Source organism: Oncorhynchus clarkii, chromosome 6 (genome assembly GCF_045791955.1).
Source record: "Oncorhynchus clarkii lewisi isolate Uvic-CL-2024 chromosome 6, UVic_Ocla_1.0, whole genome shotgun sequence".
NCBI lineage: Eukaryota > Metazoa > Chordata > Actinopteri > Salmoniformes > Salmonidae > Oncorhynchus > Oncorhynchus clarkii.
In genome coordinates, this window is record NC_092152.1 from 79,119,275 (window position 1) to 79,135,034 (window position 15,760).

Here is a 15,760-nt window from a genome sequence, read left to right on the forward strand (position 1 = left end):
TCCCTCCACATCCATGGCTCCAACTGTCAGCATACATACTCACCCAGCACCAAGGGACGCTGTCTTCTAGGACTGACAACTCATCCGAGGATGTTTTCTCTCTGTTCAAGTACACTTTCAATTACGTTTATACAAATCTAAAACATGGTCATGTGTTGTCAACCATTTTTACTCTTTAATAAATGTTGCCATACGGGCCAAACATCCTGTTGTGGAGCTGATGTCCTGTTTCCTGTTTCCTTTCCTTGTTGCTTTTCTGAGCAAAACACCTCATCACCAGCCATACAAAACACCTCATCACCAGCCATATAAACACCTCATCACCAGCCATACAAAACACCTCATCACCAGCCATACAAAACGCCTCATCACCAACCATACAAAACGCCTCATCACCAGCCATACAAAACACCTCATCACCAGCCATACAAAACACCTCATCACCAGCCATACAAAACGCCATATAAAACACCTCATCACCAGCCATACAAAACACCTCATCACCAGCCATACAAAACACCTCATCACCAGCCATACAAAACGCCATATAAAACACCTCTTCACCAGCCATACAAAACACCTCATCACCAGCCATACAAAACGCCTCATCACCAACCATACAAAACGCCTCATCACCAGCCATACAAAACGCCATATAAAACACCTCATCACCAGCCATACAAAACACCTCATCACCAGCCATACAAAACACCCCATCACCAGCCATACAAAACGCCTCATCACCAACCATACAAAACGCCTCATCACCAGCCATACAAAACGCCTCATCACTAGCCATACAAAACACCTCATCACCAGCCATACAAAACACCTCATCACCAGCCATACAAAACACCTCATCACCAGCCATACAAAACGCCTCATCACCAGCCATACAAAACACATCACCAGCCATATAAAACACCTCATCACCAGCCATACAAAACACCTCATCACCAGCCATACAAAACAGAAAGATAGGGCTATTTAATTAAGGTTCCCTGGACCCTCTGTGTTGGGTAAAGACAGGGCTATTTAATTAAGGTTCCCTGGCCCCTCTGTGTTGGGTAAAGACAGGGCTATTTAATTCAGGTTCCCTGGCCCCTCTGTGTTGGGTAAAGACAGGGCTATTTAATTAAGGTTCCCTGTCCCCTCTGTGTTGGGTAAAGACAGGGCTATTTAATTAAGGTTCCCTGTCCCCTCTGTGTTGGGTAAAGACAGGGCTATTTAAGGTTCCCTGTCCCCTCTGTGTTGGGTAAAGACAGGGCTATTTAAGGTTCCCTGTCCCCTCTGTGTTGGGTAAAGACAGGATTTTTATCCCCCCCCTGGCCGTCAAGAGGAGTGCACCAGCCTTGGCGTCTACTCTGAGCCACTCCTGTAGCTTCGTTTCACTGAGACCTATTCTATCATTTCAGATCTAAAGGAGTGGGGATACAGAGGGGTAGTTTGGGCATTTAGAAAGGGTTGAGACATGGACATGTGGACCCTGTATGTATCAATGGTGATCCTGAACTGGCAGATCTCAAACATCTAGTCTGTCTTGTTCAGATCACTGTGTCTCAAACATCTAGTCTCTCTCGTTCAGATCACTGTCTCAAAACATCTAGTCTCTCTTGTTCAGATCACTGTGTCTCAAACATCTAGTCTCTCTTGTTCAGATCACTGTGTCTCAAACATCTAGTCTCTCTTGTTCAGATCACTGTGTCTCAAACATCTAGTCTCTCTTGTTCAGATCACTGTGTCTCAAACATCTAGTCTCTCTTGTTCAGATCACTGTGTCTCAAAACATCTAGTCTCTCTTGTTCAGATCACTGTGTCTCAAACATCTAGTCTCTCTTGTTCAGATCACTGTGTCTCAAAACATCTAGTCTCTCTTGTTCAGATCACTGTGTCTCAAAACATCTAGTCTCTCTTGTTCAGATCACTGTCTCAAACATCTAGTCTCTCTTGTTCAGATCACTGTGTCTCAAAACATCTAGTCTCTCTTGTTCAGATCACTGTGTCTCAAAACATCTAGTCTCTCTTGTTCAGATCACTGTGTCTCAAAACATCTAGTCTCTCTTGTTCAGATCACTGTGTCTCAAACATCTAGTCTCTCTTGTTCAGATCACTGTCTCAAACATCTAGTCTCTCTTGTTCAGATCACTGTGTCTCAAAACATCTAGTCTCTCTTGTTCAGATCACTGTGTCTCAAAACATCTAGTCTCTCTTGTTCAGATCACTGTGTCTCAAAACATCTAGTCTCTCTTGTTCAGATCACTGTGTCTCAAAACATCTAGTCTCTCTTGTTCAGATCACTGTGTCTCAAACATCTAGTCTCTCTTGTTCAGATCACTGTGTCTCAAACATCTAGTCTCTCTTGTTCAGATCACTGTGTCTCAAACATCTAGTCTCTCTTGTTCAGATCGCTGTGTCTCAAACATCTAGTCTCTCTTGTTCAGATCGCTGTGTCTCAAACATCTAGTCTCTCTTGTTCAGATCACTGTGTCTCAAACATCTAGTCTCTTGTTCAGATCACTGTGTCTCAAACATCTAGTCTCTCTTGTTCAGATCGCTGTGTCTCAAACATCTAGTCTCTCTTGTTCAGATCACTGTGTCTCAAACATCTAGTCTCTCTTGTTCAGATCACTGTGTCTCAAACATCTAGTCTCTTGTTCAGATCACTGTGTCTCAAAACATCTAGTCTCTCTCGTTCAGATCACTGTCTCAAACATCTAGTCTCTCTTGTTCAGATCACTGTGTCTCAAAACATATAGTCTCTCTTGTTCAGATCGCTGTGTCTCAAACATCTAGTCTCTCTTGTTCAGATCACTGTGTCTCAAACATCTAGTCTCTCTTGTTCAGATCACTGTGTCTCAAAACATCTAGTCTCTCTTGTTCAGATCACTGTGTCTCAAAACATCTAGTCTCTCTTGTTCAGATCACTGTGTCTCAAACATCTAGTCTCTCTTGTTCAGATCACTGTCTCAAAACATCTAGTCTCTCTTGTTCAGATCACTGTCTCAAAACATCTAGTCTCTTGTTCAGATCACTGTCTCAAACATCTAGTCTCTCTTGTTCAGATCACTGTGTCTCAAAACATCTAGTCTCTCTTGTTCAGATCACTGTGTCTCAAACATCTAGTCTCTCTTGTTCAGATCACTGTGTCTCAAACATCTAGTCTCTCTTGTTCAGATCACTGTGTCTCAAAACATATAGTCTCTCTTGTTCAGATCGCTGTGTCTCAAACATCTAGTCTCTCTTGTTCAGATCACTGTGTCTCAAACATCTAGTCTCTCTTGTTCAGATCACTGTGTCTCAAAACATCTAGTCTCTCTTGTTCAGATCACTGTGTCTCAAAACATCTAGTCTCTCTTGTTCAGATCACTGTGTCTCAAACATCTAGTCTCTCTTGTTCAGATCACTGTGTCTCAAACATCTAGTCTCTCTTGTTCAGATCACTGTGTCTCAAAACATCTAGTCTCTCTTGTTCAGATCACTGTGTCTCAAAACATCTAGTCTCTCTTGTTCAGATCACTGTGTCTCAAACATCTAGTCTCTCTTGTTCAGATCACTGTGTCTCAAACATCTAGTCTCTCTTGTTCAGATCACTGTGTCTCAAACATCTAGTCTCTCTTGTTCAGATCACTGTGTCTCAAACATCTAGTCTCTCTTGTTCAGATCACTGTGTCTCAAACATCTAGTCTCTCTTGTTCAGATCACTGTGTCACAAAACATCTAGTCTCTCTTGTTCAGATCACTGTGTCTCAAACATCTAGTCTCTCTTGTTCAGATCACTGTGTCTCAAACATCTAGTCTCTCTTGTTCAGATCACTGTGTCACTTGCATCATGCTTGTATTAATGCTTTTATAAAAATCTCCCGTCATCATTTCTAGCCTTTTTCCCATCCTAAATAAATACAATGTAAACATATTTACCTGGAGCCTTGTGGACATTTGACTTAACAGCATGATACGATCTTCACCCAGATCAATAAACATTTCACTGCTCAACAAGTTTGGTAATGCACTTTAATTCACTTAAAACATACAGTGGAATAGAGCACTTGACAATACTTGTTTTTCCACAAGATACCAACTGCCAAAAAATATTACCAAAATAGAATTAGGTTAAAATACAATACCAGGCTGTGCATTGTTCTCAGTGCCAGAGGTCATTATACAGTTCAGTGTAAAAACGATGGCCTGAGAATCGATTTGTGTGCAATCTGTTCTACATCTCCCCCAAATGTGTTCAATCAAATACGGAAAATTAGAAATGTTTTGTAAAAACTGTAGCTGCTTGTTCCAGGTGTTGTTTCCATGGTAACTGTCCTGTTGAGTTAAGACCAGAGCTGCTGTTTGTTCCAGGTGTTGTTTCCATGGTAGCTGTCCTGTTGAGTTAAGACCAGAGCTGCTGTTTGTTCCAGGTGTTGTTTCCATGGTAACTGTCCTGTTGAGTTAAGACCAGAGCTGCTGTTTGTTCCAGGTGTTGTTTCCATGGTAACTGTCCTGTTGAGTTAAGACCAGAGCTGCTGTTTGTTCCAGGTGTTGTTTCTATGGTAACTGTCCTGTCCTGTTGAGACCAGAGCTGCTGTTTGTTCATGGTGTTGTTTCTATGGTAACTGTCCTGTCCTGTTGAGACCAGAGCTGCTGCTTCTTCCAGATGTTTCTATGGTAACTGTCCTGTTGAGACCAGAGCTGCTGCTTCTTCCAGATGTTTCTATGGTAACTGTCCTGTCCTGTTGAGACCAGAGCTGCTGTTTGTTCATGGTGGTGTTTCTATGGTAACTGTCCTGTTGAGACCAGAGCTGCTGCTTCTTCCAGATGTTTCTATGGTAACTGTCCTGTCCTGTTGAGACCAGAGCTGCTGTTTGTTCATGGTGGTGTTTCTATGGTAACTGTCCTGTTGAGACCAGAGCTGCTGCTTGTTCCAGATGTTTCCATGGTAACTGTCCTGTTGAGAGTTATTCATGTATATAATATTACATGCATCCATCTCATCTCACAACTTCAATCATCTGATCATTTTCCAAATAAGACTAAAGATGTACCTAAGTAGAGTCTGGTAACCATGGTGATAACACCCAGGATGTATAGTCAGATGGTCAGTCCAGAGGGTCTGTCTGCATGCTGGTTAAGTCCATGAAAAGCACCACAATCTGATCCTGAGTCAGTGTTAAAGTTTGATGCTGATGTTGACCTGTTGCTTTGCCTCCTGTACGTCCTTACTCTTCAAACGCCCCCCTCCTCCACAATAACCTGACCCAGAATCAGAAGTTTTATGTAGTTCTATGCTGATGTACCGCAGACCAAAGCAGCTGTTCCCAGACCTGTTGTTCCTCCTGCTCCTCCACCACCACCTCATCCATGTTGATGTATCGCAGGGATGAGCAGCTGTTCCCAGACCTGTTGTTCCTCCTGCTCCTCCACCACCACCTCATCCATGTTGATGTATCGCAGGGCTGAGCAGCTGTTCCCAGACCTGTTGTTCCTCCTGCTCCTCCACCTCATCTATGCTGATGTAGCACAAGCCTGAGCGGCTGCTCCCAGACCCCCGCCTCCTGCTCCACAGGCAGCAAGGTCCAGCAAGGCCAGCTCCCTGACCTCCTCCAGGAGAGAGTAGAGGTTGGGACATTTACTCTGTCTGAACTCTCTCTCCTCCGTGGACAGTTTGGAGGCCCGGCCCCTCTTCTCCTCCGCCTGCTGAGAGGCCTCCTCTGCCTGCCGAACCACCTCCTGGACCAGCTGGGACCGGCCCCTAGCACCCTGGGGCTGGGAGGTCTGGACCTGAGTCTCGGGGGCCTGGTGGGGCCTGTTGCTGACCACTTCCAGACGGATTGTGTCTGAGTGACAACGTGATGGTTGTACTGAGATACGCACCTGAGGGGAAGAGGGGGAAGGGAGGAGGGGGGTAGAACTAGCATTAGTTCTTCTGTTAAGACCTGAAGCCTGAGTAGCAGCTGGTTAGACGAATCAGAGGTGTTAAGAGTAGGGCGGGAACAAAATCCTGCGGGAAGATCGCTCTCTATGGGGAACGTGGGCCCCCTCGGGGCCTGTATTCACAAAGATTCTAAAGTAATTGTGTAGAACTCACGGTGATGTGTTGGAACAGGTTGAAGGTTGAGGTGCCAGCAGCAGTAGTGGTAGTGATGTGGTCCAGGTATCTCTGTAGAGAACCAGTCTGCCAGTCACATCCTCCATCTTGTCTCTCACTCACCACCTGGCCCTCTCTGTTCTTCAGGTACACTGCCCCCTTCAGGCCATACCTGGGAACACACACAGTTGTCAGTGTGTTACGGTACTCTTTTTAAATCAATCTATTTATGGATATTTGTTTGAGAAATATCTCAACATAAATCACTGTAGTGATTTCTACTGTATGTTTTTGCTCAGTTCAATGCTAGCCTGGTCTCAGATCTATTTGTGCTGTCTTGTCAACTCCTATGATTTACTGGTTGGCAATGACCATATGAGTTGGTAAGACAGCACCAACTGATCTGGGACCAGCTCTACTGTTATGACCTTACTGTGGTATGAAGACCAGCTCTACTGTGGTATGAAGACCAGCTCTACTGTGATGACCTTACTGTGGTATGAAGACCAGCTCTACTGTTATGACCTTACTGTTATGACCTTACTGTGATGACCTTACTGTTATGACCTTACTGTGATATGAAGACCAGCTCTACTGTTATGACCTTACTGTTATGACCTTACTGTGATGACCTTACTGTGATATGAAGACCAGCTCTACTGTTATGACCTTACTGTGGTATGAAGACCAGCTCTACTGTGATGACTTTACTGTTATGACCTTACTGTAATGACCTTACTGTGGTATGAAGACCAGCTCTACTGTTATGACCTTACTGTGGTATGAAGACCAGCTCTACTGTTATGACCTTACTGTGATGACCTTACTGTTATGACCTTACTGTGGTATGAAGACCAGCTCTACTGTGATGACCTTACTGTGGTATGAAGACCAGCTCTACTGTTATGACCTTACTGTGGTATGAAGACCAGCTCTACTGTGATGACCTTACTGTGGTATGAAGACCAGCTCTACTGTGATGACCTTACTGTGGTATGAAGACCAGCTCTACTGTTATGACCTTACTGTGGTATGAAGACCAGCTCTACTGTTATGACCTTACTGTGATGATCTTACTGTTATGACCTTACTGTGGTATGAAGACCAGCTCTACTGTGATGACCTTACTGTGGTATGAAGACCAGCTCTACTGTTATGACCTTACTGTTATGACCTTACTGTGGTATGAAGACCAGCTCTACTGTTATGACCTTACTGTGGTATGAAGACCAGCTCTACTGTTATGACCTTACTGTGATGACCTTACTGTTATGACCTTACTGTGGTATGAAGACCAGCTCTACTGTGATGACCTTACTGTGGTATGAAGACCAGCTCTACTGTTATGACCTTACTGTGGTATGAAGACCAGCTCTACTGTTATGACCTTACTGTGGTATGAAGACCAGCTCTACTGTTATGACCTTACTGTTATGACCTTACTGTAATGACCTTACTGTGGTATGAAGACCAGCTCTACTGTTATGACCTTACTGTGGTATGAAGACCAGCTCTACTGTTATGACCTTACTGTTATGACCTTACTGTGGTATGAAGACCAGCTCTACTGTTATGACCTTACTGTTATGACCTTACTGTTATGACCTTACTGTGATATGAAGACCAGCTCTACTGTTATGACCTTACTGTGGTATGAAGACCAGCTCTACTGTTATGACCTTACTGTGGTATGAAGACCAGCTCTACTGTTATGACCTTACTGTGATGACCTTACTGTTATGACCTTACTGTGGTATGAAGACCAGCTCTACTGTGATGACCTTACTGTTATGACCTTACTGTGGTATGAAGACCAGCTCTACTGTTATGACCTTACTGTGGTATAAAGACCAGCTCTACTGTGATGACCTTACTGTTATGACCTTACTGTGGTATGAAGACCAGCTCTACTGTTATGACCTTACTGTTATGACCTTACTGTGGTATGAAGACCAGCTCTACTGTTATGACCTTACTGTTATGACCTTACTGTGGTATGAAGACCAGCTCTACTGTTATGACCTTACTGTGATGACCTTACTGTGGTATGAAGACCAGCTCTACTGTGATGACCTTACTGTGATGACCTTACTGTGATGACCTTACTGTGATGACCTTACTGTTATGACCTTACTGTGATGACCTTACTGTGATGACCTTACTGTGATGACCTTACTGTGATGACCTTACTGTGATGACCTTACTGTGGTATGAAGACCAGCTCTACTGTGATGACCTTACTGTGGTATGAAGACCAGCTCTACTGTTATGACCTTACTGTGATGACCTTACTGTGATGACCTTACTGTGATGACCTTACTGTGGTATGAAGACCAGCTCTACTGTTATGACCTTACTGTGATGACCTTACTGTGGTATGAAGACCAGCTCTACTGTGATGACCTTACTGTGATGACCTTACTGTGATGACCTTACTGTGATGACCTTACTGTGGTATGAAGACCAGCTCTACTGTTATGACCTTACTGTGGTATGAAGACCAGCTCTACTGTTATGACCTTACTGTGATGACCTTACTGTGATGACCTTACTGTTATGACCTTACTGTGGTATGAAGACCAGCTCTACTGTTATGACCTTACTGTGATGACCTTACTGTGGTATGAAGACCAGCTCTACTGTGATGACCTTACTGTGATGACCTTACTGTGATGACCTTACTGTGATGACCTTACTGTGGTATGAAGACCAGCTCTACTGTTATGACCTTACTGTGATGACCTTACTGTGGTATGAAGACCAGCTCTACTGTGATGACCTTACTGTGATGACCTTACTGTGATGACCTTACTGTGATGACCTTACTGTGGTATGAAGACCAGCTCTACTGTTATGACCTTACTGTGGTATGAAGACCAGCTCTACTGTTATGACCTTACTGTGATGACCTTACTGTGATGACCTTACTGTTATGACCTTACTGTGGTATGAAGACCAGCTCTACTGTTATGACCTTACTGTGATGACCTTACTGTTATGACCTTACTGTGGTATGAAGACCAGCTCTACTGTTATGACCTTACTGTTATGACCTTACTGTTATGACCTTACTGTGGTATGAAGACCAGCTCTACTGTTATGACCTTACTGTGGTATAAAGACCAGCTCTACTGTGATGACCTTACTGTTATGACCTTACTGTGATGACCTTACTGTGATATGAAGACCAGCTCTACTGTTATGACCTTACTGTGGTATGAAGACCAGCTCTACTGTTATGACCTTACTGTGGTATGAAGACCAGCTCTACTGTTATGACCTTACTGTAATGACCTTACTGTGGTATGAAGACCAGCTCTACTGTTATGACCTTACTGTGGTATGAAGACCAGCATGCCGTTGGCTCTGATGGTGTAGATGACCGCGTCGGCCACACAGCGCTCATCTGTCTCTGGGTCTTTGTCTCTGAAGTAGAGGCACTGGAATAGCTCTGTGGACACCTTCTGGGCATGCTGTGCTGCCTAGGGTGTCAGAGGGTAGAGGTTAGAGTTCAGGGGTCAATGTCAGAAGATAACCATCCTCACAGGGGACTTTCTACAGTAAAAGACTCCACACACTGTGCTCTATGCTCCCATGGTATTTATTGAAACAAAGTTGACCCTTAGGTCTTCATCACCCCCAAGTCGTCCGTTTGGAGATGAATGATATCTTCTCTTATCTCATTGGATCTTTATTTCCTTTTTTAATGCTATTGTGGATGTTTGGTATTGCTACAATACTGACCCTGTTCTTGTTGTTGATTTGCTGAGCCACCTCCTCCAACTCTTTGTTACTGGCTAAGGCCTTGGCTGGCCCCGCCCCCTTCTCCATGGCGATGGCTGCGGTGAGCAGGCGGTGGACGATCATGTCGGCATAGCGACGGATGGGAGAGGTGAAGTGGGTGTATCGGTCCAGAGCCAGACCTGAAGGAAGAGACACAGAGGTAAACAAATCATCTCTGTCCAGATATAACCTGGGCCCTGAGAGTAAACCTGTCCAGATATAACCTGGGCCCTGAGAGTAGATCTGTCCAGATATAACCTGGGTCCTGAGAGTAGATCTGTCTAGATATAACCTGGGCCCTGGGAGTAGATCTGTCCAGATATAACCTGGGCCCTGAGAGTAGATCTGTCCAGATATAACCTGGGCCCTGAGAGTAGATCTGTCCAGATATAACCTGGGCCCTGAGAGTAGATCTGTCTAGATATAACCTGGGCCCTGGGAGTAGATCTGTCCAGATATAACCTGGGCCCTGAGAGTAGATCTGTCCAGATATAACCTGGGCCCTGAGAGGAGATCTGTCCAGATATAACCTGGGCCCTGGGAGTAGATCTGTCTAGATATAACCTGGGCCCTGAGAGTAGATCTGTCCAGATATAACCTGGGTCCTGAGAGTAGATCTGTCCAGATATAACCTGGGCCCTGAGAGTAGATCTGTCCAGATATAACCTGGGCCCGGAGAGTAGATCTGTCCAGATATAACCTGGGCCCTGAGAGTAGATCTGTCCAGATATAACCTGGGCCCTGAGAGTAGACCTGTCCAGATATAACCTGGGCCCTGAGAGGAGATCTGTCTAGATATAACCTGGGCCCTGAGAGTAGATCTGTCCAGATATAACCTGGGTCCTGAGAGTAGATCTGTCTAGATATAACCTGGGCCCTGAGAGGAGATCTGTCCAGATATAACCTGGGCCCTGAGAGGAGATCTGTCCAGATATAACCTGGGCCCTGAGAGTAGATCTGTCCAGATATAACCTGGGTCCTGAGAGTAGATCTGTCTAGATATAACCTGGGCCCTGAGAGGAGATCTGTCCAGATATAACCTGGGCCCTGAGAGTAGATCTGTCCAGATTTAACCTGGGCCCTGAGAGTAGATCTGTCCAGATATAACCATACTGATAGTACTGGTCTTGAGGACATTAGTTACCATAGTAATAGCACTGGTCCTGAGGACATTAGTTACCATAGTGATAGCACTGGTCCTGAGGACATTAGTTACCATAGTGATAGCACTGGTCCTGAGGACATTAGTTACCATAGTGATAGCACTGGTCCTGAGGACATTAGTTACCATAGTGATAGTACTGGTTCTGAGGACATTAGTTAACCTAGTGATAGTACTGGTCCTGAGGACACTAGTTACCATAGTGATAGCACTGGTCCTGATGACATTAGTTACCATAGTGATAGCACTGGTCCTGAGGACAGTAGTTACCATAGTGATAGCACTGGTCCTGAGGACAGTAGTTACCATAGTGATAGCACTGGTCCTGAGGACATTAGTTACCATAGTGATAGTACTGGTTCTGAGGACATTAGTTACCATAGTGATAGCACTGGTCCTGAGGACATTAGTTACCATAGTGATAGTACTGGTCCTGAGGACATTAGTTACCATAGTGATAGTACTGGTCGACAGGGCAGGCTCCGGTAGAGAAGTAGAGGGCATTAGACATGGCCATGGTAGCCATCACCCTCAGCAGCCGGTTCACCAGCGGGTCCCGGGGGTCCACGGCCCGGTCCAGGGAGTCAGCCAGGGCCTTGTTTGACCTGGGACAGGGAGTCAAGGTTATGGGTTGAACTTTACTGCTATTTGATCTAGCCTGTACGTTTGAATTAGTTGTTCTTTTGGTTGACTGGTGTGCAGACATGGGATCAAACACATTTGTCAAATACTTGGGAGTTTTCACTTTTGGGAGTATTCCATTCGTTCCATTGCACAAGGCAAAACTACATGAAGTGCAAGTCAATCATTTGACATATTTAATATGATACATGTCTGGAATGTTCCACGTCTCTGTTCAAAGATGATAATAATTCCATCCATATCGATGCATATCCATATCGATACATATCCATATCGATAGATATCCATATCGATACATATCCATATCGATGCATATCCATATCGATCCATATCCATATCGATGCATATCCATATCGATGCATATCCATATCGATGCATATCCATATCGATCCATATCCATATCGATGCATATCCATATCGATGCATATCCATATCGATAGATATCCATATCGATGCATATCCATATCGATGCATATCCATATCGATCCATATCCATATCGATGCATATCCATATCGATGCATATCCATATCGATGCATATCCATATCGATGCATATCCATATCGATAGATATCCATATCGATGCATATCCATATTGATGCATATCCATATCGATCCATATCCATATCGATGCATATCCATATCGATGCATATCCATATCGATGCATATCCATATCGATAGATATCCATATCGATGCATATCCATATCGATCCATATCCATATCGATGCATATCCATATCGATGCATATCCATATCGATGCATATCCATATCGATGCATATCCATATCGATAGATATCCATATCGATGCATATCCATATCGATGCATATCCATATCGATAGATATCCATATCGATGCATATCCATATCGATGCATATCCATATCGATACATATCCATATCCATATCGATGCATATCCATATCGATGCATATCCATATCGATCCATATCCATATCGATCCATATCCATATCGATGCATATCCATATCGATCCATATCCATATCGATGCATATCCATATCGATGCATATCCATATCGATACATATCCATATTGATGCATATCCATATCGGTGCATATCCATATCAATGCATATCCATATCGATACATATCCATATCGGTGCATATCCATATCGGTGCATATCCATATCGGTGCATATCCATATCGATGCATATCCATATCGATACATATCCATATCGGTGCATATCCATATCGGTGCATATCCATATCGATGCATATCCATATCGATAGATATCCATATCGATGCATATCCATATCGATGCATATCCATATCGATGCATATCCATATCGGTGCATATCCATATCGGTGCATATCCATATCGATGCATATCCATATCGATACATATCCATATCGATGCATATCCATATCGATGCATATCCATATCGGTGCATATCCATATCGATACATATCCATATCGATGCATATCCATATCGATGCATATCCATATCGATGCATATCCACATCGATAGTTCAACGGCTTATAACATAGTTAATAGAAGTGTTATTAACACAGCTTATAACCTGTACCTGGTGTCTATGTATCGTTAAATGGCTGGTTAGTTAGTGACACCATAGTAACAGTCTACCTGGTATCTATGTATCGTTAAATCGCTGGTTAGTTAGTAACAGTCTACCTGGTGTCTATGTATAGTTAAATGGCTGGTTAGTTAGTGACACCATAGTAACAGTATACCTGGTGTCTATGTATAGTTAAATGGCTGGTTAGTTAGTGACACCATAGTAACAGTCTACCTGGTGTCTATGTATAGTTAAATGGCTGGTTAGTTAGTGACACCATAGTAACAGTCTACCTGGTGTCTATGTACAGTTAAATGGCTGGTTAGTTAGTGACACCCTAGTAACAGTATACCTGGTGTCTATGTATAGTTAAATGGCTGGTTTGTTAGTGACACCCTAGTAACAGTATACCTGGTATCTATGGTGAAGCCGCGTGCTCGGGCACTGTCCTGCAGCTGGTTGAAGAACTCCTGGCGTGGGGGCGGGTGGTGGCGCAGCAAGGCCTGCTGGGGGAAACTCTCCTGGATCTTACGGGCCACCCAGTGGTTGGCATAAATCATGCACTCTGCCACCTGGAAACACACCCATCTCCATCTTGTTAGCTAGGATGTGCATTGGCTAGCTCCTTGATAGGAATGACAAGCAGGATTCGTTGGCGAACATACTATGGTTTCTACTTCTTCAAATAGTCAGTTACAACAGTCAAACATTACAACAGTCAAACATTACCACAGTCAAACATTACAACAGTCAAACATTACAACAGTCAAACATTACAACAGTCAAACATTACAACAGTCAAACATTACAACAGTCAAACATTACAACAGTCAAACATGACAACAGTCAAACATGACAACAGTCAAACATGACAACAGTCAAACATGACAACAGTCAAACATTACAACAGTCAAACATGACAACAGTCAAACATTACAACGGTCAAACATTACAACAACAAACATGACAACAGTCAAACATTACAACAGTCAAACATGACAACAGTCAAACATGACAACAGTCAAACATTACAACAGTCAAACATTACCACAGTCAAACATTACAACAGTCAAACATTACAACAGTCAAACATTACAACAACAAACATTACAACAGTCAAACATTACAACAACAAACATTACAACAGTCAAACATTACAACAGTCAAATATTACAACAGTCAAACATTACAACAGTCAAACATTACAACAGTCAAACATTACAACAGTCAAACATGACAACAGTCAAACATTACAACAGTCAAACATTACAACAACAAACATTACAACAGTCAAACATTACAACAGTCAAACATTACAACAGTCAAACATTACAATAACAAACATTACAACAGTCAAACATTACAAAAACAAACATTACAACAGTCAAACATTACAACAGTCAAACATTACAACAGTCAAACATTACAACAGTCAAACATTACAACAGTCAAACATTACAACAGTCAAACATTACAACAGTCAAACATTACAACAGTCAAACATTACCACAGTCAAACATTACAACAGTCAAACATTACAACAGTCAAACATTACAACAGTCAAACATTACAACAGTCAAACATTACAACAGTCAAACATTACAACAGTCAAACATTACAACAGTCAAACATTACAATAACAAACATTACAACAGTCAAACATTACAATAACAAACATTACAACAGTCAAACATTACAAAAACAAACATTACAACAGTCAAACATTACAACAGTCAAACATTACAACAGTCAAACATTACAACAGTCAAACATTACAACAGTCAAACATTACAACAGTCAAACATTACAACAGTCAAACATTACAACAGTCAAACATTACAACAGTCAAACATTACAACAGTCAAACATGACAACAGTCAAACATTACAACAGTCAAACATTACAACAACAAACATTACAACAGTCAAACATTACAAAAACAAACATTACCACAGTCAAACATTACAACAGTCAAACATTACAACAGTCAAACATGACAACAGTCAAACATTACAACAGTCAAACATTACCACAGTCAAACATTACAACAGTCAAACATTACAACAACAAACATTACAACAGTCAAACATTACAACAGTCAAACATTACAACAACAAACATTACAACAGTCAAACATTACAACAGTCAAACATGACAACAGTCAAACATGACAACAGTCAAACATTACCACAGTCAAACATGACAACAGTCAAACATTACAACAGTCAAACATTACAACAACAAACATTACAACAACAAACATTACAACAACAAACATTACAACAACAAACATTACAACAACAAACATGACAACAACAAACATTACAACAGTCAAACATTACAACAGTCAAACATTACAACAACAAACATTACAACAACAAACATTACAACAGTCAAACATTACAACAACAAACATGACAACAACAAACATTACAACAGTCAAACATTACAACAGTCAAACATTACAACAACAAACATGACAACAACAAACATTACAACAGTCAAACATTACAACAGTCAAACATTACAACAGTCAAACATTACAACAGTCAAACATTACAG

The 15,760-nt window shown here is 42.4% G+C and overlaps 1 protein-coding gene across 2 annotated transcripts in view; it reads right to left on the reverse strand.

Moving 5' to 3' along the window:
* Nucleotides 1-3,996: 3,996 nt before the first annotated feature.
* Nucleotides 3,997-15,760, reverse strand: part of LOC139411673 (DIS3-like exonuclease 1) — a 42,255-nt gene continuing 30,491 nt past the window's right edge. The window contains exons 15-20 of one of the 2 annotated variants that reach the window (XM_071158299.1): nt 13,610-13,770; nt 11,472-11,626; nt 9,821-9,999; nt 9,413-9,558; nt 6,077-6,248; nt 3,997-5,862 (exon numbers count right to left, since the gene is read on the reverse strand). In XM_071158299.1, the coding sequence (XP_071014400.1) occupies nt 5,494-5,862; nt 6,077-6,248; nt 9,413-9,558; nt 9,821-9,999; nt 11,472-11,626; nt 13,610-13,770 (1,182 nt within the window). In that variant the 3' untranslated portion in view covers nt 3,997-5,493. The remainder of the gene's footprint in view (nt 5,863-6,076; nt 6,249-9,412; nt 9,559-9,820; nt 10,000-11,471; nt 11,627-13,609; nt 13,771-15,760) is intronic. The other variant, XM_071158298.1, reaches the window with a different exon arrangement.